Raw genomic sequence first — 23,066 nt, forward strand, 5'->3', positions numbered from 1 at the left:
CTTCTACTTTCACCAAAAGTTACTTTATCTCCATACTTATACTCAGCATTGGTTCATTTTTTAATCAAAAATAAATGTATGCATATATACAGTGACTTTAAATCAAAAAGCCTAGAAGAAAATTCTCTGGAAGCCAAAGGGTAAACAAACAACGCAGACTTTCAGATGAAGAATTTAAAAAGGACTACTGCTCTCTAGCCCTGGTTAGAGAGGAGGTATGCCCACGTGGCATCTCCCAGCAAATGTACTCTTCTGGTCTGTTGCTAATTTTACCCTCTTTTGACTTTTATTAGCAAAACAGAATTTATTCCCAAGTTAAAAATACAACTTACCCCATTATCCAGAACGGAGAGCTGATCCCGAGCTGCAACGCCACCAATTATGAGAAGCTCCCTGAAATCAATGGCAGCATGATAATGAGAAAGTTTAGTCTGTTCTACAGTTTGATGCACAGCATTCTTTTCATGTGGAAACGTCACTGAGAAGAGTCACAGGACAGTGAGTACACAGAAGGTGGGAAGTAAAGCTCTTTATCTCCATAGCCAGAGACGGCGCTGAGGTGAATGAGAGCTTAGAGTGAGGAAAAACGTCAGTCCTCATCTACTCAGCCCACTCCACAGTCCACCTTTTAAAATATATTGGTTTGTATATGAAGAATATTTCTAGATGAATGGGTGCAAATCAGGATCAAAAAGGGTTGTCTTCAAGAAGGATAACCAGAAAAATCAAGATAAAAGTATTTTATTTAGTGTTATTCACAGTTCACTAAAGAGAAAAAAATTATTTTGAAAAAAATATAACGTTTATTTTACATGCATGAGTGTTTTGCCTACACACATACTATATGTGCACTACCTACATGCCCGCGGCCTATGGATGGGGTGTTTCAGATCTGCTGGAACTGTGTTACAGATGGTTGTGAGGCACCACGTGGGTGCTGCACATTGAACCTAAGTCCTCTGGAAGAGCAGTCAATGCTTTTGACCGACCACTGAGGCATCTCTCCAGCTGCTCCCCCACTCCCTTTTTTTGAAACAGGATCTCATTATGTAGTCATTGCTGGCCTCAAACTCACTGTGTAGAATAGCTAAGTTTGTCTCAACGACAGACTAGGGCTTCTAAGTAAGGTAAGAACTTAGATGTATTAAATACTAAATTAGCAACCATGACTTTACCATCTTCACCAGTAAACCATTTTTATCATCCATCTCCCCTTGCAGCCTCTGTCTGCAGCACACTAGTTTTAATAGATAACGACAGCAATGAATCAAGCCACACAAGCATTTTGCCTGTTTCCAAAACCACTCCTCTGAAGATCTCAGACTCTTATACTAAGCAGGGACTCTGTCATCGCTCCTTTTTCTCAAGATCAAGTCACTTCTCACAGTAGTTTTCCTATCTCTCCCCCTTCCACACTATCCCACCATTCCATAATGAATTCCGTGAAAGGGAGGGTAACTGTCACTGCTGGAGCCCAGTCTCGATCCAGGCCTAGACTTTACAAGACAGGGTATTTAGTATCTGTCAAATGAGTAACACGCAACAATCCACTCAAAACAATTAAGGATTATTTTGCATACTGTAATTTATATCTAAATCAGTTTGCTAAACTTGTGAGGCCACTATTATCACCAGAACCTCAAACTTTCTAGCATTAAAGAAGGTGGGAACAGTCACATAATATTGTATACATACTAAATACAACCTAAATGTACATTTCTAAGAAGTGAATTTTATTGCCCAAATTGCTCCAATAAAAAAATTAATTAAAAGTAACAAAAAAAAAATCAAGCATGAAATCCACAAAATAGTCTACTTGCAGAATCTGGCTTTTCACAAATTAAAAGTGATTCCTAGCTAAACGTGGTGGCATACACTCATAATCTCAGTACTCAGGAGGCAGGAAGATGGTGAATCTGAGGTCAGTAAAATCCTATCTCACAAAAGAAATAAAGGAACAGAAAAAGTCTACTCAGAACTCATGATTTCCCTCCACGGAATGCTCAAGATGGAGAGGATGACCCCTGTGGGAGTCTTATAGTCAACTCTCAGGTTAGGTTAGCCAATACCCTACACAGAGCTGCACGTTTTCCATGCAGTGAAGAAATTAATTTTATGCTGAATTAAATCAAGCTCTGCCCAAAGAGAGAAAGTTAGAATGGAAACACTGTTACTACACAGTTCAAGTTTTATGTATTACACCAACTCCTCCTTTCTCCCTGTCGCATTCTTCCAGAACACTTTAAACTTACAGACAATACACATTTGCGCACAGAAGGCAGGCTTACCGCAATTTAGGATTATCGATGTACTTCTTAAACTGTTTCACATTGTTCAAGGTTTGCTCAGCTAACTCTCTGGAGGGTTCCACAATAAGAGCTTTTGGAGCATTAGGGAGAAATTTTGTTTGTGACACCTGTGCATTACCTTAAGTGAACAGAAAAGATTACAGGTCATGGAAAACACACTTGAAAATGCCATCAGTTGTAAACATAAGTGCTAATGTTCCAGAACCTAATAATTGTAAAATACAGAAGACAATCTAACAAAATAAAGATGAAATTCCTAAAATAACTTGTGATTCTTTAAGACTAGTTGGGATGAGTATATTACAGCTGTAATAATAATTGACTTCCTTTGTGACAAGCCAAAAGAATGTACTTCAGCTGGGTGAACTAACTATACCAGGCAAGAATATAGAAAACGGTGTAAGCCTTCAAGTCAGGCTTTGAACTGGATCTAAATTCAGTTCTACCTGGTATCTGTTTTGCCAAATTACTTCAGATCCTGATTTTAGTGAGAATTCCGGAATTTTAGTTTCTTTAAAAAACACAGAAATTTTATAATAATGTGCTTTCATTTTAATCCCAGGTGTAGGAATGTGGGGCTGCTTTGGACTGTTCTCAGTGGCTATGATTTGCTTTGTGCTCTAGCAGAGGCATGGTTTTACCAGCTGCAGATAATTCCTGTGATCATGTGACATTTGGAATTCTAGGAACTTTTCAGAGGGTACATAGAGTGCCCCAAGAGGTTGGGTGGGTACGTAGGTGGTTACTGATCCTCGAGGAAATTAGATTCAGTGATCTCTCTCTCCCCTCTATCCTTCTTTTATTCATATCTAGTGTTAAGGGGAAAACGGGTGGGGTGTATAAAGAATGGAAAAAAGAAGACCCTACAAGTAGCAAAGACCCGGCACGTCTTATTCCTTAGGTCTCAGAACGAAGAGTTCTCCCTGAGAGTGCTGTGTAAAGACTAAACCATCCAGGGAGCACTTAGCATGCAGCTATGGCATTTCACAAGCACAGATCTAAGCATATCACTGCCATCAAGACTGACGTAGCTTACGTGCCTTAACAGACACAAAAATAGTTCGTCAATTAAGTTTTCAAACTGAAGTTTATTAATCTGTTAAAACAATGAGGTTGAGTAAAGCAGAACGGGAGCAAACAGGACTCACTAAGAGAAGTTATATGCACTAGGTTACCTCCAGGCCCTATTCCAGTCACCCCTACCCTCTCTGCTGCAATAAGTACCTGTGTGCTGCGATTTGACGACGTAACTATCAGGGGCCTTGGAAAGAGCAACAAAACCATCTTTTGGTGGAAACTTAAATTCTTCTTCACCAAAGTTAAATTTCAATTCAGCATTCTAGCATTGAATAAAAGAAAAAAAAAAGTTTAACCTAATGGCAAAACTGCCCAGTAAAATGAAAATAATGAAAAGTCAAACAGTTTAGATTACAGCAAAACTTCTAATTACCTTCAAAACACAGGCAGGGAAGAGGGCTTGGTTTTTTATGTGTGCAGGTATTTCAAATGCCAGACCAAGGTCTTTTCCTTTAAAACAAATAAACAAAACCAAAGAAATTAAAATGAAGATTTTTCCATATATACAACAAAATCTCTCAACCTGCCTTGCTTTCTCACCCTCTTCCCTAAGAAACCCAAGGATAAAGTGGTCTGCCTAGAGCCAACCCAGTTACGGTCTGACTTCACTAAGGGCTCCCTCCTCCTGTCTACGTGTCTTATTCCTCTATCTACAAGACCTCTGCTTCTAGAGACCTCATGGATCACACACTCCCACATTACAGCCACACATAATCCTCCCTTGATTCAACAGCTCCATTCATTACCTTGCATTTTTCCTCTCCCTAATGAAGTACAATCCCCAGTTGTCATTTTTAGTTGTCCTTCTTTCTCCTCATCTGGTTGTCTACAGGTCTGACTCATGCTCACCCACCATCTTGGATTATCAAAACAGCCATAGGATACCAAATCCTATAGTGAAATGTCATTCCTGCTCTCTTGACAATCTCTGTAGTAGTACTGGGCACACACTGACTTCTCCCTCCTCTGGATAGCCAGAGTCCATGCACCCCTGTTCTCTCCTTCCCTTTTCTCTCTGCTGGATTCTCCTTAGCTAGCTAGATTTGAGCGAGAGGAAACCAGACCTTGGATCTTTACTATTATTTATGTACCCATACTCCATAGGTGATGTCAACTTCCTACCTCCTAGTGTTTTCAACACTGCTGGCCTGAGGCGGTTAGAGACATGCCACCACTCACCTCAGAGCCCCAGAGTGTTTCCATCTTACGCAGAATAAAAAGCAAAGCTCGCACTACAGCCTACCTTAGTAAGCTAACACTTCAGTCCCTCCCTCTAGCTCAGGAGGGCACACGTCAAATGTATCTCCTCCCATTACTAAGGCAGTGCAACATTTCCATCCCGAATTTCCACTTTGCTCCTCCCTCTGCCTGAAATGCCCTCCAGTTCTCAGCACAAGCTAACAATGACTCCACTGTAATGTCGTCTCTTCAGTAGAGCCCTCTCTGAGCACCGGTTGGAAAGCACATATCTGCACTGCAGTTCACTCCACGCCTTGCTTCCCTTTCCTTCACACTTACGACCTCCTCCTTTTTATTTGTAAATACTGTGCCTGCCTCTACTCACCAGCAGGAAAGCAGCAGAGCTAACCTTTGCCCACTCCATCTGCACGTGTGCTTTCATCACTTCCTAGTGCACACGGTACACAGCAAATCCACAACCAAACTACAGGAATGAAAGACGCTGGATAGGGGAGAGGACTGAAGAGAAGGAGAGAACTTAAGAACGAATCAGATTTTTTTTTTGATGATACGATCCAGAGGCTTACCATTCTTAGAGAACTTCACGTGCCCTTTATCGATGTCTAAGTAACATCCAATGGTGTCATGCATAGTGAATTCCTAAAAACCCAGAGAGTGAAATGTCATTTACAGAAAGTGAGATCAGAAATGAAGTTAACAACGCACAGACAGCACAATCAAAAGCAGACACTGGGATTTCCAAAGCACTTCTCTAAATGGCAGACAGGCATCAAAAATGACTATCACAGGCGGACATAGTGGCTGCCTCCTGGAATCCCAGCACGGGGGAGGCTGAGGCAGAAGGATCACCAGGCACCTAGTTTTCACGGTAAGATCTTGCCTTAAAAAATACACTATCGGGGTTGGGGATTTAGCTCAATGGTAGAGGCTTGCCTAGCAAGGGCAACACCCTGGGTTCGGTCCTCAGGAAAAAAAAAAAAATACACCACCAAAAATTTACGAGCATACATCATGCCTAACAGATATATCTGAAAGGCTTCTCAGAATCAACATGATAGTAAGGACTGTTGCTATGGAAGTGGGCTCAGAGTAACTCAAATAATCCAAATTAAAAAACAAGAACAACACAGATGTAAGATCCAAAATCAGAATGAGGTAAAGAGAATTTAATGTACTTTAGAAGGGTTAATAAAAATTTTAACTACTATCTATTTAGCCTTAAAATATGTTTTTCAAGTCCAAATCAGAACTATCTTTGGAAATACGTGTCTTTAAGAAGCGCACACATTTTCCGTCACATCGTAAGTAAGAATGCAAGAAGACGTACAAGTGCTGCTTAAACAAACAGCGCCACGCTTACCTCTCCATAATTATCAAATTGTTTATTATGAGATTTCTTTCCTGTTCCACCGAAGCCAAATCCAAACTTGTCAGTACCTAAATTTTAAAAGTACTTTACTAAAGGTCTGAACTTACTAAAATAATTGAAAGAATTGCAGTGTGGGAGGCCACAAGAGATAAGTCCCCTTGTGGTTCCTAGGTCTGCATTATCTGGGCATTTTCAACCTATGCCAAATATACAATAGCATGGACACAAGTGACACTGCCTCACTCTTGATCACTAACAACCTCAACGATTTGTATCATCTATGCAGTAGTGTATGTTTCAAACATGCTAATTTTAGTCTAATCTTCATTCATAATCTCATTCTCCCTATGTGGTGGTTTGATCAGGAATGGCCCCCATAGACTCACGTGTCTGAATGCTTGGTCCCTATAGAGTGGTACTATTAGGAGATGTGGTCTAGTTGAAGAGGTGTGACCTTGTTGGAGGAAGTGTGTCATGGTGGGGAAGGGCTTTAAGGTCTCCTATGCTTTAGCTACCCCAAAGGAGGCACACAGTCTCCTTCTGCTGTGTGCACATTGAGATCTACAACCTGCACCACGTTTGCCCGCATGCTGCTCTGTTTCTCTCAATAATGATAATGGACTCTGACACAGCAGCCAGTCCCAATCAAATGTTCTCATCATACGAACTGCCATAACTGGGAGGTGGTGGTCCACACCTTTAATCCCAGCACTGGGAAGCATAGGCAGGCATATGAGTTTGAGGCCAGCTTGATATTCCAGGACAGTACACAAAGAAACCCTGTCCCGGGGGTAAAAAAGAGCTGCCATGCTCACGGTATCTCTTCATAGAAATAAAATCCAAACATCCGGATTTCACATTGTCAGAACATTGGGTTATGATGCTAACAGGAAGCAATCAGTAACTCATTTCAAGTCTTTTCTGGAACCAGGTGAGGTACAGATAAATGCTTTTTGTGTTCATAAAATTACAGTGAAGCCTATTAGTTTGTCTCCAAAATAATATGCTAACATCCTGTAAACATAAAACCGCTCAGTTACTTTAGAAACACTTACCCAGGTCTAAGGAAGCCTGCATGGTGGACCACCCAACTCTGCACAGCCCTTGGTCATGACAGGATACTTCGTAGTAGTGCTTCCCTGTAAGGTACAATTCCATAACATTTACACAGACTGCATTAGATAACTCATGTCCCAACTTCCCACTGTTCCTGAGTTACATTTGTATGTGACAGAAGAATGTGGATCTTTCTGTGTCATTAAGACTGTCATTTAAAGCTCCTGTGGGAAACCCACAGTGACAGTTTCAACTTGTAAACAGACATGAACGCTGGCCAAGTACCTCTCAGCAGTCCTCTAGTCGCTCTGCACCCATGCCACTCCTTCACCTCTCTGCTCTGACAACACAGACCATCTGACCCAATTGCTGCATTGGAGAACAAGCACACGAAAACAGACATCAGTACAGGTTTGACCACCATCCACTGTGAAACAAAAGCCATTTAGTCTAATAATGTCATTACTCATTAGAATGTTCCAAAGTTTAAGACTTGCTGACTCCAAGATGACAACAGTTCTTCTTCTTCTTTTTTTTTCTTTTTTTTTCGGAGCTGGGGACCGAACCCAGGGCCTTGCGCTTGCTAGGCAAGCGCTCTACCACTGAGCTAAATCCCCAACCCAACAGTTCTTCTTCTTTATCCCTCTATCTCCTTGGCTATGCTGGCAACCAGGGTCTATACTATCACCATTAGGACAAGAATTCATACCAACAAATCCTGGAACCTACAGAGCAGAGACCCTACAGGGTTTTGCTTGAATACGAGCCTCATGGCCAACACTAGTGTAGAAGGCCATGCTCCAGTGCTGTGAACAAGGGAACTAAGGGATGACATGGGACCTAATCATCACCCCGTAAGTTGTCCTGACTAGGGAGAAGCAAACAAATAACCAGTGTGCGCTATGGCTAGTGTCAGGGCTCTAAGTCACGGAAGTTTTACATTACACAGCAGTCAGTAAGACACTTATGTAAATAAAAGTGTAGCTTTTGTCTATGTTGGGAGAAATCGTATACTCTGCTCCACTCATGCTTCCAAGTCATACTCAGTACTTGGTCAAGAAGAAATTTGTAAAATACCTCTTCATCCAACAGCTCCGTTCATTTTTCAAAAATTTTAAGTTCTTACTCATGTGATAATGAATAATATAAAACTTTGAAAAAGGTTCTCAAGGGAGCTACCTGCAAGCCCAGCACTTGGAAAATACTGACGCAGGAGAATCAAGAGTTCAAGAAGGGGATCACAAGAAGAAAGGGTGATGAATGCATATAATTAGAACACAATGTCTGCACACATGGAACTCCCACAGTGAATTGTACTAGTTTATACAATTAATGTGTTAATTAAAATAATAAAACAGTAACAAAAATAAACACTCTGTCTTTTCTTTTCTAATTTCTATATCTTCTATTTGGGTTAGAAAAGTTTTTCTTTTACTAAATTATGCTTGCTAATCATACATATACATCTACACTTAAATTTTTATATATTATATATGCACAGACACACATGGAAAACTTAAATCTCAAGTACATGTGAAACTTATTTCTAGTTATTATATATTGAAGCCAACTTTTTGTTGCTCCAGATGGATCTTCAATGGTGCCAGTCTTTTACTGAATAAATCTTCCTTTTCTCCACTGAAATAATTTACATGTGCACATTAACTTATCACATACTAGGAATTATTTCCATTATACTCTACTGTCTACTTCTAGTTCAGTACTGTTTATCTTCAGTAACTATATTCTAATTAAATCACGCATAATACTCAGTCATAAATTTCTTGGTATGTGCATGCATTTTTTTAAGTTTCTGAGTTATCAATGAATAGATCAAATTATTATCTACTTACCAAAAGCAGACCCTCTATCATATGGGTTCATCTGCCACTTGTTGAGCACTGAACAAATTAATATAAGAAAAGAGAGACATAACCATATGCAATATACAGCTTTATAGAAACAGAAAATTTTTATTTTATATCTTAATTCCTTTGCTTTGACAAGACTTTGTGAATTTTGTAATACACATATATATAGAGAGAGCTGGTTTAGTAAAGTCAAAACTAACCTGAAAATCAAAAGGTGTCAATGATAGCCACTAACCCATTTGGGAGTAAGACCTAGCCCCTTCCCTGCTTCAGAGCACTTTGTATATAGGACACTGATCTTTGTCACTGATAACACTTAGGGGAACTAATCATAAGGGAAATAAATGACCTCATCACCCAGTCCTCTATATGAAATTCTCAAGTCACATGTTTCTCTTCTTGTTTTTATGGGATTAGCATTTTTCCTTTTCTCAAATATCTTAATAGTCCATGAATAATAAAAATTTACAGTAACTGCGGGCATTTTATCCCATTTTCCTGTCCAAGGCAAAAGTCCTTTCTAGATCATGCATGATGAAGAGCTATCTACTCAGTTTAAATATGAAGAATGGAGAAATACGTTCCTTAGGATTCTCCCTTCTTAGCTCATACAAAACATTAGCAAATCCTGAAGTTACGAAACCCTGCAGATTATGTGTAAACTGTGTCCTGCTCCCCACATTTCTTTGGTCACCAGCTATCCCTATTCTTTAGGTTTATCAATCTAGCTTCTGTGTTCTCATCAGACATGACTTTTAGACCTATCCTCCTCCTCCTTAGCTATCATCTCAGAAGCATTCTTTTCTAGCATCATTTCTCATCAATGATGGCATATAGCTATCGAAAGTTCCTAAACTCTCTGAAACTAGGCCAACAACATTCTTTGTCCATCAACCACTTACTAAGTTAGTCTATCCTGTGTCACTATTACTTTCATATAGGAAAAAACATTGATACAGCAAATTCATGCAACTGAAACCTGCTATTTTATCTCAATTCTGCTTTGTAATAAAACAAGTTATTTCAAAACACATAATACATTTTATTAGAAGTGTGACAGAAACAAAGATGATGAATAAAATTCAGAAACCGAGTAAGGAAAAAAATCATAGCTTAAAGATAAGGAATGAATGAGAGCTTATTCATAATAATGGTTATTATGGATTATTAGGATCAGAGCCCAATAAAAAGAGACCTCCATGTAAGGAAGGCAAATCCCACTTTTGCACGATGTACCAATTCATCCTTAGTTATGTATGCTTAAGGCACAGAAACAACTATAGGTCAATTCCAATCATACTTTTTCTCATGAGAAGCATTATTTGTATTTTAGGGTGGACAGTTCATTAATTCCAATGTCACTTGTTTTCTGTGTTTCAGGACACAATGCTATACTGCTGTGCTGCATACCTGGGCAAGAAAATGCATACCCCAAACTCAAACTTGCAAACCAAGACAATGACTAATTTATAAAAAGAAAATATCAATATAAATATTACCAGAAGCACCAGTTTTAATAGTTGCTTTCCCTTTCTTTCCTTCCTGTTGGTCTTTCAGAGTCTCATACACTATCTGGATAACTGGAATACTAAATGCCTGTCAAAGGAACATTTCCTGTGTTAGTCATCAGAGAGTGATATTAGGCAGGATAAGGCTAACGCTATGCATGCACATTATAAATTATCCAGATAGTTGCTCCCATTTCATTTACCTAAACCTAAATAATAATCATATAGTCCAGAGTTGACAGAAGCCAGCTGGAATGTAAACAATGAGGACCTTCAAAATGAACACAAAGCAGGAAATACTACAAGTCAGACTACCTCAAGGCTAGGCCAAAAGTGGATGCATCTTCTAGGTGCAATCTTTTTATTTTAGGAGGATTCTGAAATGCCTGTAAACATTACAGAATGTGGCTCCTCTTGTAAGATCTCTTAAAACAATATTCCTAAAAGCATACTCTTTATAAACCTTCACAGTTTGCCAACAAGAGATCTATACTCTCAATGGTTGTGCTGGCTAGTTTTATGTCAACTTGAAATAAGCTGAAGTCACTGAGGGGAGGGAACAGATAGGGCATTTTTTAGTGTTATGAGAGGGCCCAGCCCATTGTACCACCCAAGCTGATGGTCCTGGGTGCTGTTAATAAAAAAAGAAAAGCAGTCTGTGAAAGCCACAGGGAGGAAGCCTGCATGCAATACTCTGTGACCTCTGTATCACCTCCTGCCTCCAGGATCCCACCAGTTTGAGTTCCTACACTGGCTTCCCTCAGTGGACAGCGATTTAGGACATGTCTTTCCTTTTCCTTCCCAAGTTGCTTTTGGTCATGATGTTTCATTACAATAGTAACCCTAACTAGATAATGGTAAACTACCATTTCTTACATAGTAGAGGAGAATGTTTTAATTATTTCAAAATAAAAGCTACTGTTCAAATATACTTTAAAATTCAGATTTTAATAAAATTTAAATATATTACTTACACCAGTTTTTCCACTTCCCGTTTCTGCAGCCTAAATAGGAGGGAAATTAATTATAGTTCAAATTGTGAATTAAAGAGATCAAAGTTAGCATAATGCTTGTAGAAATCTTTTAATACTTGACTAGCTAACTTTCAAGATAGCTCACAGGTCTATCTTGTCACGTCTCCCAATTCAGGAAGCACGTATCCTCCTTTTCTTTCCCATTACTACTGCCCAAGTGAAGCCCTCATCATTTTAATCTAATTATTAGTGTGTCTTAAAAGTATCTAACTCGGCTCTCATGATCTCCACGGCCATTTACTTATCACCCACAATTCCTCTTCTTTCTGTCTCCTCCAGCTGAGCAAGATGCACAAAGGAAAGAAAGCCAAGGGGAAGAAGGTGGCCCCAGCCCCTGCCATCAACAAGAAACAGGAGGCCAAAAAGATGGTCAATCCTTTGTTTGAAAAAAGGCCCAAGAACTTTGGCATTAGGCAGGACATCCAGCCCAGAAGAGAACTAACATGCTTTGTCAAATGGCCCCACTACATCAGGCTGCAGCGGCAAAGAGCCATCCTCTATAAGCGGCTCACAGTACCTCCTGCCATTAGCCAGTTCCCCCAGGCCGTGGACAGGCAGACAGCGACTCAGCTGCTTAAGCTTGCCCACAAGTACAGGCCAGAGACAAAGCAGGAGAAGAAGCAAAGGCTGCTGGCCTGTGCTGAATAGAAAGCTGCTGGCAAAGAGGACATCCCAACTAAGAGACCGCCTGTCCTCCGAGCAGGGATCAATGCAGTCACCACCTTGGTGGAGAACAAGAAAGCTCAACTGGTGGTGATTACCCATGATGTAGACCTCACTGAGCTGGTGGTTTTCTTGCCTACCCTTTGTCGAAAGATGGGGATGCCCTACTGCATCATCAAGGGAAAGGCTAGGCTGGGGTGCTGGTCCACAGGAAGACATGCACCACTGTTGCCTTCACACAGGTTAACTTGCAGAAGACAAAGGTGCTCTGGCTAAGCTGGTGGAAGCTATTAGGACAAATTATGACAGATATGATAAGATTTGGGGAGGCAACATCCTAGGTCCTAAGTCTGTGGCTCGCATTGCCAAGCTGGAAAAGGCAAAGGCTAAAGAACTCGCCACTAAACTGGGTTAAATATACACTAAGTTTTCTATATAATTACAAAATTAAAAAAAAAAGTATCTAACTCTACACGAACCATACTACAATTGGCTATACAATTGGTATTCGTAAAACCATAATTCTAACCTTTATCTACCTAATAACCTTCCATATCTACCACTGCCAGCAAATGCACAAACTATCTGAGAAAGAATCCAATCTGATTCAATGTATTTTTCCCATTGTACAGCAGGTTATCCCACCATCCCAGGTATATATACTTTATGCTATCACCCACCATTCTCCTGCAGTAAAAACTAAAAAGTCACTCCAAGTCTATCCCCACAGCTTCTACAGAATATACTGACCATAGTGCATGTGCTATCAAAGCTAATGAATGAATGAAATTAATTTGTTAAAACAATTCCATTCTTAAGCGTCACACACAGCTCCAGAACATGTTTTCCCCAACCACATATTAAATGTAAACGTACCATAAGTACATCACCTCCTCCTAGGATCAATGGGATAGATTCTGCCTGGATATCAGTGGGTAGACTAAAAGAATCACATGTGAAAAACTATAGTTAGTTAAAAATAGAAAATCATCTAGACTAATTATAAAACAAGCTAAAACAAAACAAACCGTATGCGGCAATACAACCTTTTTCTTCCAGCTAGAAATAAAAGTTCAAAGGAAACAATCTATGATCTAAAGAATCAGCATGAACCGAATTTCATTTCCTAAGCCAGACAGAAATATATTGGATAAAAATTACCATTCACGTTAGGAAAGATATTTTCACAATTGCACTTGAGTTCTCTATACTTACAGCCAATCCATCTCCTCCACGGCTTGTGCAATCTCGGGCATAACACCCATTTCTGGAAAAAAAAAGTCATTTTAATAATCAAACCTATTAATAAATCATATTCTCTGAAAGCTGCTTTCATAGAACTGGGGAAACGTTTTGAAGTTTTGCTCTTATATTGTACTAATGGAGTGCTGACTTTTGGAAACAGATTTAAGTTCACTCCAAGGTTTTGTTTATAGAAGACCTTGGGACAAAACTATCTGTTTTCTTTGCAGAAAATGGGACTTGTCACACCTACCTGTGGGGGTACAGGAAAAGGGGAGGTAATACAGTGGCACTCCTGGCACAGTGTTATAAGCACATGGTAGCCACTGCTGCTCGTTTAGCTCTTAAAGAACGGAGCAAAAATCTGACAGTTGGGTTCCTAGACCTGCATCCCCACTGTTTTCTGGGTGATAATGTAGCAGTTCTATATCCTGGCTAGTCTATAGCCTCTAGGATCTGAGGGAAACACACAGCCCACACAGTTATAGCAGCCATAAATAAACTTTTGCTAATAAGTCACTGTATGTCTCAGACTATTCGAGAGGTTTTTACATTTCCTCACTAGAGAGATAAGTTTAAGGCAATGACCATGATATTTACCCTAAATTGACTATCATGAAGCACACTTGAGGCCCAAAGATTCATACTGTACACCGTAACTATACACAAATACTATATTTCAATAAAAAACTAAAAAAGCTTAAATAAATCAGAAACTTCCAAATATAGGAAATAGATAACTTCCGGCCATGTGCTTCCGAATCGATTACTATACTCAACCTTGACATTGGGTTTTTCTTGCTAAGCTCATACAGCCGCTCGGCCTTCTCTGCTTTGCATAGCCCAAGGAGTGTGAAGTGTTTTCACAGTAACAGACATTGTTTTAAGGAAGAATTTGTTTCTCTAAGGTTGAGAAATAGTTTTTATTTTTAACATTAAAAACAAATTCTAGTTAACTGAATTGGGGGAGGGTGGTTTCGTGCCAGTATAGAAAACCTGAACAATAAAAATTGTCAGGTGAAGATTTGCTATGTCCTTTTGGTGTCTGTCTGTCTGTCTGTCTGTCTGTCTCTCTGTCTCTCTCTGTCTCTCTCTCTCTCTCTCTCTCTCTCTTTCTTTTTCAGACAGGGTTTCCCCTGGCTGGAAATTCGATCTGGAATTCGATCTGTAGGCCAGGCTGCCTCAAACTCAGAGATCTGAGTGCTGGGATTAAAGGCATGAGCCACACTATTTATTTAAACCATTTTGCATAAAGGCTAGTTATAAACGGACAGCATAGGAAGTGCCTGAGTGTTTTGTCATTTTATCATTCAAGTGAACTCAGTCATAAGTAGATACTAAACCTTCCCTTCCACAGATAAACTAATTAAGCCATAAAGATGAACAACAAGATTGACTGGCCTAAGTACTACACCTGTTAAGTAGTTATAGTCTGTCTCCTAGAATGAAAACTACTGGAAAAAGGGGGAGCAATGGGCCAGGCTCAGTGGCTCTGGGGCACTTGCCACCAAACCTGAAGACCCACCAAGTCCCTGGTCCCACGAGGTAGGAGAGGACTAACTCCATCAAGTTAACCTGATCTCTGCTTAGAAAGACCCCTGTCCCCCTGACACAGAAATATAGATAGAAATGTTTAAAAAAAAAAAGATGGTCTTAACTATGCAACACACAGAATATTGCAAGCTGCTTACAAGACTGTTACAAATAGCAACCAGGGATTGCTTGGCAAAGTTTAGGCTATGTCCTGGTCATGTGCTAGGTATATTTTCTACAGAAAACTTGTCTTTCAAAGTTTAACAGTTAACCTTTTTTTTTTTTTTTTTTCCTTGTCAACAGCCTTTATTGCAGGACACCTTCATTGCTGATACGGGGACCAACAGTTAACCTTTTTAAGGGGAAATAGATACATGTTCAAATTCTTTAACTCTACTTTTGTTCACATCAGAATATTGTCTTGTCCTGACATTTGGGCATTTCTCCCAAAAAAACATGTGCCTATAAAACAATGACCTACAATCTCCTGACAGATCCTGGGGCTAAAATTGTGTTAAGTGAGAGAATTCCTCTTAGAAGCAACTTTAACAGAAATGGTTTCTCCTTTAGCATGAGATTTGGAATTCCTGATATTCTTATAGGAGAAAAAGGAAACAGTCAACAATAATATAATATTGTTGTTTAAATAGATAACAAGATGAAAAGATAATATATCTAATCTGTTTATTTATACATATGTACACGTGTACATATGTATGTACATATACACATATATGCATATGTTTGTATATATTGAGAGGTAAGTCATATTTAGTATATTCAAGGCTGATTGGAACTTTCCAAATTGTGGATGCATAAAGAGGTTAATTGAGAAAACGAGAACTATCAACTGGTAGGTTCAGTACCCCATCCCAAATTCTATTTGGTATCACAAAGCCAGTAACTAATTCTCAAAAATGATTGTTCATGAGGAAAAAATTATTTAATTTTTTAGCTTTGACATTCAATATTAACTCTTGAAGTGTACAGCTTAACGAATGATGACCATTTTTATTAGTGGTGGCTTTATTGTTTGGAAAGGCCTGGGGGGATAAATCCAAACAGGACAATATCATCTTTGCCCCAAATGTCCCCTTCCCCCACGCTCAGCGGCTGCTCATCCTGGCCAGGATCAGAGGCAGAGAAGGGTTCTCAAATAGCCACTGCCACGTCAAAGAGGCAGAAGACCGGACTCCGCGAGTGCAGATGCCACGGGTGAGTCGTGCAGGTGAGTATGCACAGTGGAAAAGACGAAGGCAAAAAGGTGGAAGGAAAAGCTGCTTAGCGAAGATTCCCGGGCAAGCCCGCGGGAAAAAGCCCGGCCTAAACCGGCCGCCCCTGCCCCACAGCACAGATTCCCGGAGGGCGATAGCTCTTCGGTCGCCCGCCACCCCACCGAACCCACTGACACAACAGAACATTCCACCCGCTCCCCGTGGGTCGAGGCGAGTTGCTCGTAACCCTTCAGCTTCCCACCACGCACCGGAGAAGGCCGCCATCTTCCCGCACTCCTCCGCTGCCGGCCCGGTCGATCCCTCCTTCCAGACACGCCGGGGCCACGGAGACGCGCGCTTCCGGCCCGTGGCCTTCGGTTTTCCAATTCCGGGCGGGGATGCAGAACCAGTAGAAAGGTTCCGAGGACGAAAAGATCCTGCGGGTTGTTCACTCAGTGTCAGTGGACTTTGCTTTCTTTAATAGCCAGGCCTGGTCATTATTAGCCATCTTCAGAGTTAGGATGTACCCAGGAGGAAGTCGTGTGCTACTGAGATCATTTTTCCTCATGAGGAAGCCATGATTCTCAAACAATGGGCCAGGCTGTCCTGAGAATAAAACTGTGTCTTCTGACTTCAATCTTACAAGGATGAACAGAGCCAAGCAGTTTGGAAATGACTTAAGAATATACTGAATTTATTGCCAAGCCAACCTAGAGAGTGCCTGTAACCCATAGGACCTGTTAAATATTTTTATTGGAAAAGTTAGTGGTGTATGTTTCCTTTCCTTCAACCATGTTTAACGTAGCATGGAAATTTCAGGAGTGACGTGCAAGCTATTTTAAGTACCTCCTCCTTTTAGAGAGCTGGGTCAGTACAGAAATTATGGTTCTTCTCCATACCATGTAAGGGGTGTGTTGGAGTCATCAGATGTACATCTAAGATTTGGGTATGTTAATAAATCTAATGTAATGCCATAGATACTTAATGACAATCTGGGATCTATCTAACTCCGGGGACCATTCTGTGCTCTCTGAAGCCTGTCCCAGAAATTGGGGAGAAACAGGAAACCTTTAGGCAACTTAGGGATAGAAGCACAAATTTGAGAGTCAGATATCATGAGTTTGAATTCTAGCCCTGCCCCAGGCTAGTTATGGGATCTTAAAATCATAGAACTTCTCTGAGCCCGAGTTCATTCATCTTGGGAATACAGCCAGAAGCATCTGGAAAAGTCCAGAGCAGGGAGAGAAAAGGGGATCTAAAGAACCAAGAATACCAAGACAGCAAAAGAGACCAAGAGAACCATGAGAACTAAGAGAGGAAGAAGAACCAGGAGAGCATATAGCTAAAATGGCAGAAAATTGAAGCTGGAGGAAGGGAAGAAAAGTCCCTGGACTGGAAAGGTTTGGGGTAAGAGGTGGGAGGGTAGGGGGTTGAGAATATCAGAGAGGAGACGCAGGTGCTAAGTGAGCCTAGAGGTAATTTCGAGATTTGATAGGCTAGCAGGCACCACAATTAGCCATTTGTCCCAGGTTTTGTTGGGACCTGACACAAAGCTTTTAGAAGCTCTTATATTTACTGTTCTATTACACAGAGCAACAATGGATACGTTGTTCTAATTATCATTATTACATGTAACAGTGTTCACTTGAAGCTCCAAAGGAAAAGGATAATCCATATAGGCCTGCAGCTTCCCACTGTTGGGACTAAGCAAAAGAAACTTATTTTAAGTACTACCATTTCACCTTTAGACTCTATTTAATCATAGAGAGAAATTAAATTCAAGGTCCTAGGCCCAAGGCAAGCTGGGGACTTCCCAATAGCTGCACATCTTCTATTACAAGGAAATAGTTATCTGCCTCCAGACACCTCAAGGAACCTGTGAGAACCTGACATCTCAAGAACAACTTCTCTATCTTTCTAGCAGGGTCAGACTAAGTTCATGTTCCCAGACTTAGAAACCTACTTCTGATTGGCAGAAACTCTCTTGCTCAACCCCTTATGTCAAAATGTAATTGGACAATGCTATAGCCCACCCTGCCCTCCTTTGCTTCTTGTTTTCATCCTTTAAATATGCTATACAGGGGTTTTTCAGGGTCATAGTTCAGCTCCTGAGTCTGTTCTACAGCCCTGACCAATGATAATCTTGAGAGTTATATAGTACAGCAGTTGTGAGCATACACCATGATTCAAAGTACCTAATCACACATTGTGCCATTTGCCGAAGTAGAATCTCAACCTTGGCATTTGCGCTAGCTACCACTCACCGTATATCCACAAAAGTATTAAGAGGTGTGGTGGTATGGATGAGATATATGCCCACTGGTGAGGGTGTTTGGACATGTCGTTTCCAGTTGGTGGCACTGCCTGGGCGGCATTCAGGTGCTATACCTTCCTGAGCATATGGTATTGAGATTAAAAGCGTTGTACAGCTTGCCCTTCTTTCTGCTTTCTGCTTGCAGTTCAAGATGGGAGCTCTCCACTGCCTGTTCTTGCTGCCATGCCTGCCGCTTGCTGCTATGCCTCCACCCCTCTATCATGGACTCTTAGCCATCTGGACACAAGCCAAAAACAACTCTCTCTTCCTTAAGTTGTCTTAACAGAAAAGTACTGTCATAGGCACATGAAAATATTTTTCTAAAACCGAGTTGTTGATATCCTGTTGTGATGTCTCTCTCGAAGGAAAAGGCGATACCTAGGGGTCCATTCAGAGAAACATTGATCTCAGAGTCTTGCAGTAGGACCAAAGGGAAGAGAAGGCTGCTGGGACAAACTGCATTCCTGATGACTGTGGAAGAAACATGAATTTTCCCAACAGAGGCCAATTGAGCCCCTGGGAAGCAAACATCAAGGGAATGGTTTCAATGAATTCCCCACAGAGGCTGAGTGATTCATCAGATAAACCCTCAAAAAGCCAGAGGAGAGTTCACTAGTGAAGAGTCACACTTGTAGAACAGCAGTGGAAGATTTGCCGAGATTTGCTCTTTGAGGGAAAGAATCAGCCTTTGTTATCAAAGTTGTTAGAGGAGTTTGGCAGCCCTAACCAGCTAGTATTGGCCACTGGTCCTCAGTAAGGGCAATCAAACATACAAGTAATATGAAAGGTGAAAAGAAAGGCAAGGTTCAATATGGGCACATTGGGAAGAACAATAAAGTAGTCTTACGATGTTCTCTTCAAAGCCATCTTTGGTGTCCTCACATGAGATCCCTGTTCAAATAGAGGGCCATATAGAACTAAGCAGTTCTTACCAAGGTCTGGTCTTGCTCTCACCGTTGTTTCAGCTCCAGTTTCTCTAGCTAGATAGTCTGACAAGTCTTCAGAACTGGCTGACTGAAATCTGTTTCTGGGATATGCGTTCTTCCTCTGCAGGCACCAGGGCCTCAGGATTTTTCTCCTTTATCCATAAGACTCCAGGTGACATTGCGGTTTCTATGCATGCCTGTTTAATCAGTCTCATTCCAAAGACAGAGACACCCTCTGTCTCATCAGAGTGTTTCTATTCCAGGCACCTTAAGCAGGACTGAATAAGAACAGTCTAGCCAAGTCAGCGGTCTCTTAGTTCAAATGAAGACCTTATATTTCCTCCTCCTCCCCTCCTCCTCCTCCTCCTCCTCCTCTTCCTCTTCCTCCTCCTCCTCCTCCTCTTCCTCACCACCGCCACCACCACCACCACCATCATCATCTTGGAAGAGATAGAGGAAAACACCTGACATCCGCCTCTAGTCTCTACATGAATATTTGTGGACCAGTGAGGATGCAAAAGCAATCTATTGTGAATCCAAGGAGAAGCTGAAATGTAGCTTGAGCTGTGAAATGATCCTTAAATATTTGGTCCGTTCTTTATAACTAAAATAAAAAGCAAGACCAAAAACAAAAACAAACAAACAAAAAAACCAAAAAGGAAATGTGTCACATCTTATGGGAGCTGTGACTCCGAACCCAGCCTGGGAAGTATGAACCAAGACGGTGTTTCCTTTTAAAATTTATTAATTTTCTCACCAACTCCTATTCTCAGCTCTTTCTTGGAATTGAAAACAATCTGCCAAGATCCTGAAGATTTAGGCAAGAAGGAAACAGCAAGAGAAGATAGTGTTTTAACCTAAAACAAACCCAGCAGAAAATGTCTCCCGTACACACTCCCCTAGTCCCTATTCACAGTACCTGATACAAACCCACCTGTCATTTCACAAGAGTAATCTTCTCCTCCTTAAACTCTGCCCACGAAAATGGCCCTCAGACACATGTGTTAGTCCTTTCTCTTCATATTGAACCTTGACCTTCCCTCAGCCTTCTCCCCTTCATACAGGTCTTGATAGATGAGGCTCTTGAGTCTATGTGTGTGAGATTGGCATACAGCAGACCTTCCACTTCTAGCCTCTTCCTGACTTATGACCTGCCACTGACTTCCATAAATTTTACTTTTCGGCCCATCAGACTGTGCAGAATCCATTGCACACAACAGATTGTCTTGTAGCACTGTATATTTTCCTATGCACGCCATTCCCCACACCTAGAATAGCCTTTGTTTCTAGTTCTTGATGTCTAAACAGTGTTACAACCACCCAAAACTTAATGGCTTCATATAACAACCAGTTTCTTAGATAACAATTCTCTAGGTCAAAATGGGGGAGGGCTTTGGCTGTGTATTTCTTCTCTTCTATGCAACATTCCTCAGACCCTTCATGCAGTTGCCTTTCGATGGTTCCTTGGTATCCTGGGAGGTATAAGAGGACCATTCTTGTGGACCGTACCTCAACATGATATTTTGTAGCCTTTGTTCTGTGAATGTGGCTAGCTGGGACCCTCTTTCCACAGGATTAATACCATAGATGAAAGGCTTACTACTTCCTAACTGGGTTCCACCAACATTTGTTACTGCAACACAGGGTGCATATCTATTGAGCCTATATAATGTCACTTCTAACAAATTCTACTGGTCATACAACCAACCTTTATTCTTGGAGCAGGGACATAAATATATTTTTTACCTCTCTTTGTAATAGCAAAGAGTCTATAGCCACTTACAGTAAAATTATCTTCCATAACTCGCTGACATATTAATAAATATCTTCCCATTATAACACCCATTTGCTTGGCATTCTCTTAATTGTCCTTCAGATTCAACTAAGATATCTCCTTGCAAAGAATCTGTTGCTCCAATGTTTATTTCTTATTTCTCTATAATTTGGACTTTTATCTATAAGCAAGCCTACCCACAATAAAGACTGCTTTTTCAGCCCACTACTTCCAGTACCTAGACATGGCCATATTCATCTAGAATAGATGTATAACAGCAGTGATGTCTAAACAGTAGCGTCGTGTGAGAGTTCTGGAAAATACCATTAAGGAAGGTGACACATGATTCTTCCTTCTTGTTAGCTGGAAATAGGATACGATGGCTACATTGCACCATGTCAAGGGAGCCTTGCGTGAAGTATTCACTACAATAGGAGAGACATAGTCTGAGTTCCAGGTACCATGGAGCATCATGCTAGCCCAAAATTATGACTGTATAGTCTCTCATACAAGAGAATGAGCACCTCTTTTCATTTTGGTGTTTCTGTCCCACAGAATCCAAGCTACGTTTTACCTTATGGACCTCCACTAGTTATTTATTGCCTCAAAACAAATCGTCTCTGAATAGAGTCACTTAAAACAATATGTGTCTGTCATTGCTCAGTCTCTGTGGGACAGGGAATCAGGACCAGCTTCGTTGGACAGTTCTGCTTCGATCCTGCTCTCAGGGACTGTCACTGGTGAGGATCACAATCATCCATCCAATGGCCTGACTGGACCTGGAGATCAACTTTAAAGAGGCATTCAGTCACATGACTGTGCTGCTTGTTTGCAGAAGTCCTTGTGTGACGTCATTCTAGGAGTGTTGTCACCTTTCCCTGCCTCCGCACCAAAGCAGTCCTCCCTAGATAGCAAAGCTGAGTGGTATCTTTTGTGGCAAAGGTGCCACAGTTGCACGCGGTCAATCTTGCAATCTCTTATTTGGTCCACAGGCTTGTTTAGTGTGGAAGGAGACTATGCAAACAATTGGTATAATTGCCAAATAAAAACTCCTCCTGGGCCTTCACAAACACCTACTTCCCTGGCAGACTCCTTGCTGTGCTCCATTGCAAGCAGTAATCCTTCCATCTTGGAAAGAGTCCTATTCAGGACATCCTCTGGAGTAAATCTTGCTGCTTCTGCTGTCATTAAATCTGTTGGCTCACCTTTCCATGCTCTTCATACTTCTCCTGACTCAGCAAGGTGGATATGGAGTAGGCTGCATTTAAACCTTCTCTTTCTTTTTCCTTTCTTTAAAAAAAAAAAACCTTCCGTATTTTCTGCAGCTTCCGAGCTGAGCAACAATCATTGAATTTTATGCTTTTGTCAAAATAAGCTGTCAGAAACTGGCCCAGATCTATTAGAATGCAACATTATTCTCCCTGCCCCGGCATTCACCTCATGGTACAGGGACCAGAGGGGGCCTGGCAAACACTCATAAATCCAGAGATGTATAACTCTGTATCCCCTGAAGAAGTGGCCATAAAGTCCTTCACTCCAGATATATGGAGGGAGGGAGACAAAGGGCAGCCTGGAGCTGTTGCAGAGGGACTGTAAAGCAGAAAAAAAGAGATCTCACTAACTGTCCATCTCATAAGTGAGCCTGGCAGGACTATTATTTATGAGTCGGTGCTGACTGGCAGGCAGGGAGAACTTCGGCTCTCTCTCCTCTATGCCTGTGGCCTGCCTAGCTGGCCCGCCATCCTTCAGGCTCATCAGCCCCTATGGGTGGTGCTGATGACTCCAGGGGAAGTGTGCTCCACTTGGAGTCTGAGCAGGAGAACATGGCCTGGAGGCTCTGGGTACTTAAGAACAGAATGTGTACCTGACAAACATCTTAAGTCCTAGCACCCCCAGAATCTGCCCACATCTCCCTTTTCTTGTAGAGAAAAGCCATTTTATACCAGCCCACAGAAACTGCCTTGCTTTCTCCATCC

At 41.1% G+C, this 23,066-nt stretch overlaps 1 protein-coding gene across 1 annotated transcript in view; it reads right to left on the reverse strand.

Moving 5' to 3' along the window:
- Ddx1 (DEAD-box helicase 1) overlaps positions 1-16,407 on the reverse strand; it is a 30,872-nt gene extending 14,465 nt beyond the window's left edge. The window contains exons 1-14 of the mRNA NM_053414.1: positions 16,346-16,407; positions 13,303-13,354; positions 12,964-13,027; positions 11,365-11,394; positions 10,382-10,478; positions 8,865-8,912; positions 7,297-7,380; positions 7,011-7,094; positions 5,947-6,023; positions 5,153-5,225; positions 3,760-3,836; positions 3,534-3,648; positions 2,289-2,427; positions 333-393 (exon numbers count right to left, since the gene is read on the reverse strand). Coding sequence (NP_445866.1) covers positions 333-393; positions 2,289-2,427; positions 3,534-3,648; positions 3,760-3,836; positions 5,153-5,225; positions 5,947-6,023; positions 7,011-7,094; positions 7,297-7,380; positions 8,865-8,912; positions 10,382-10,478; positions 11,365-11,394; positions 12,964-13,027; positions 13,303-13,354; positions 16,346-16,361 — 1,017 coding nt within the window. The 5' untranslated portion in view covers positions 16,362-16,407. The remainder of the gene's footprint in view (positions 1-332; positions 394-2,288; positions 2,428-3,533; positions 3,649-3,759; positions 3,837-5,152; positions 5,226-5,946; positions 6,024-7,010; positions 7,095-7,296; positions 7,381-8,864; positions 8,913-10,381; positions 10,479-11,364; positions 11,395-12,963; positions 13,028-13,302; positions 13,355-16,345) is intronic.
- Between the last annotated feature and the right edge of the window lie 6,659 nt (positions 16,408-23,066).

Source organism: Rattus norvegicus, chromosome 6 (genome assembly GCF_021556685.1).
Source record: "Rattus norvegicus strain SHRSP/BbbUtx chromosome 6, alternate assembly SHRSP_T2T, whole genome shotgun sequence".
Lineage (NCBI taxonomy): Eukaryota > Metazoa > Chordata > Mammalia > Rodentia > Muridae > Rattus > Rattus norvegicus.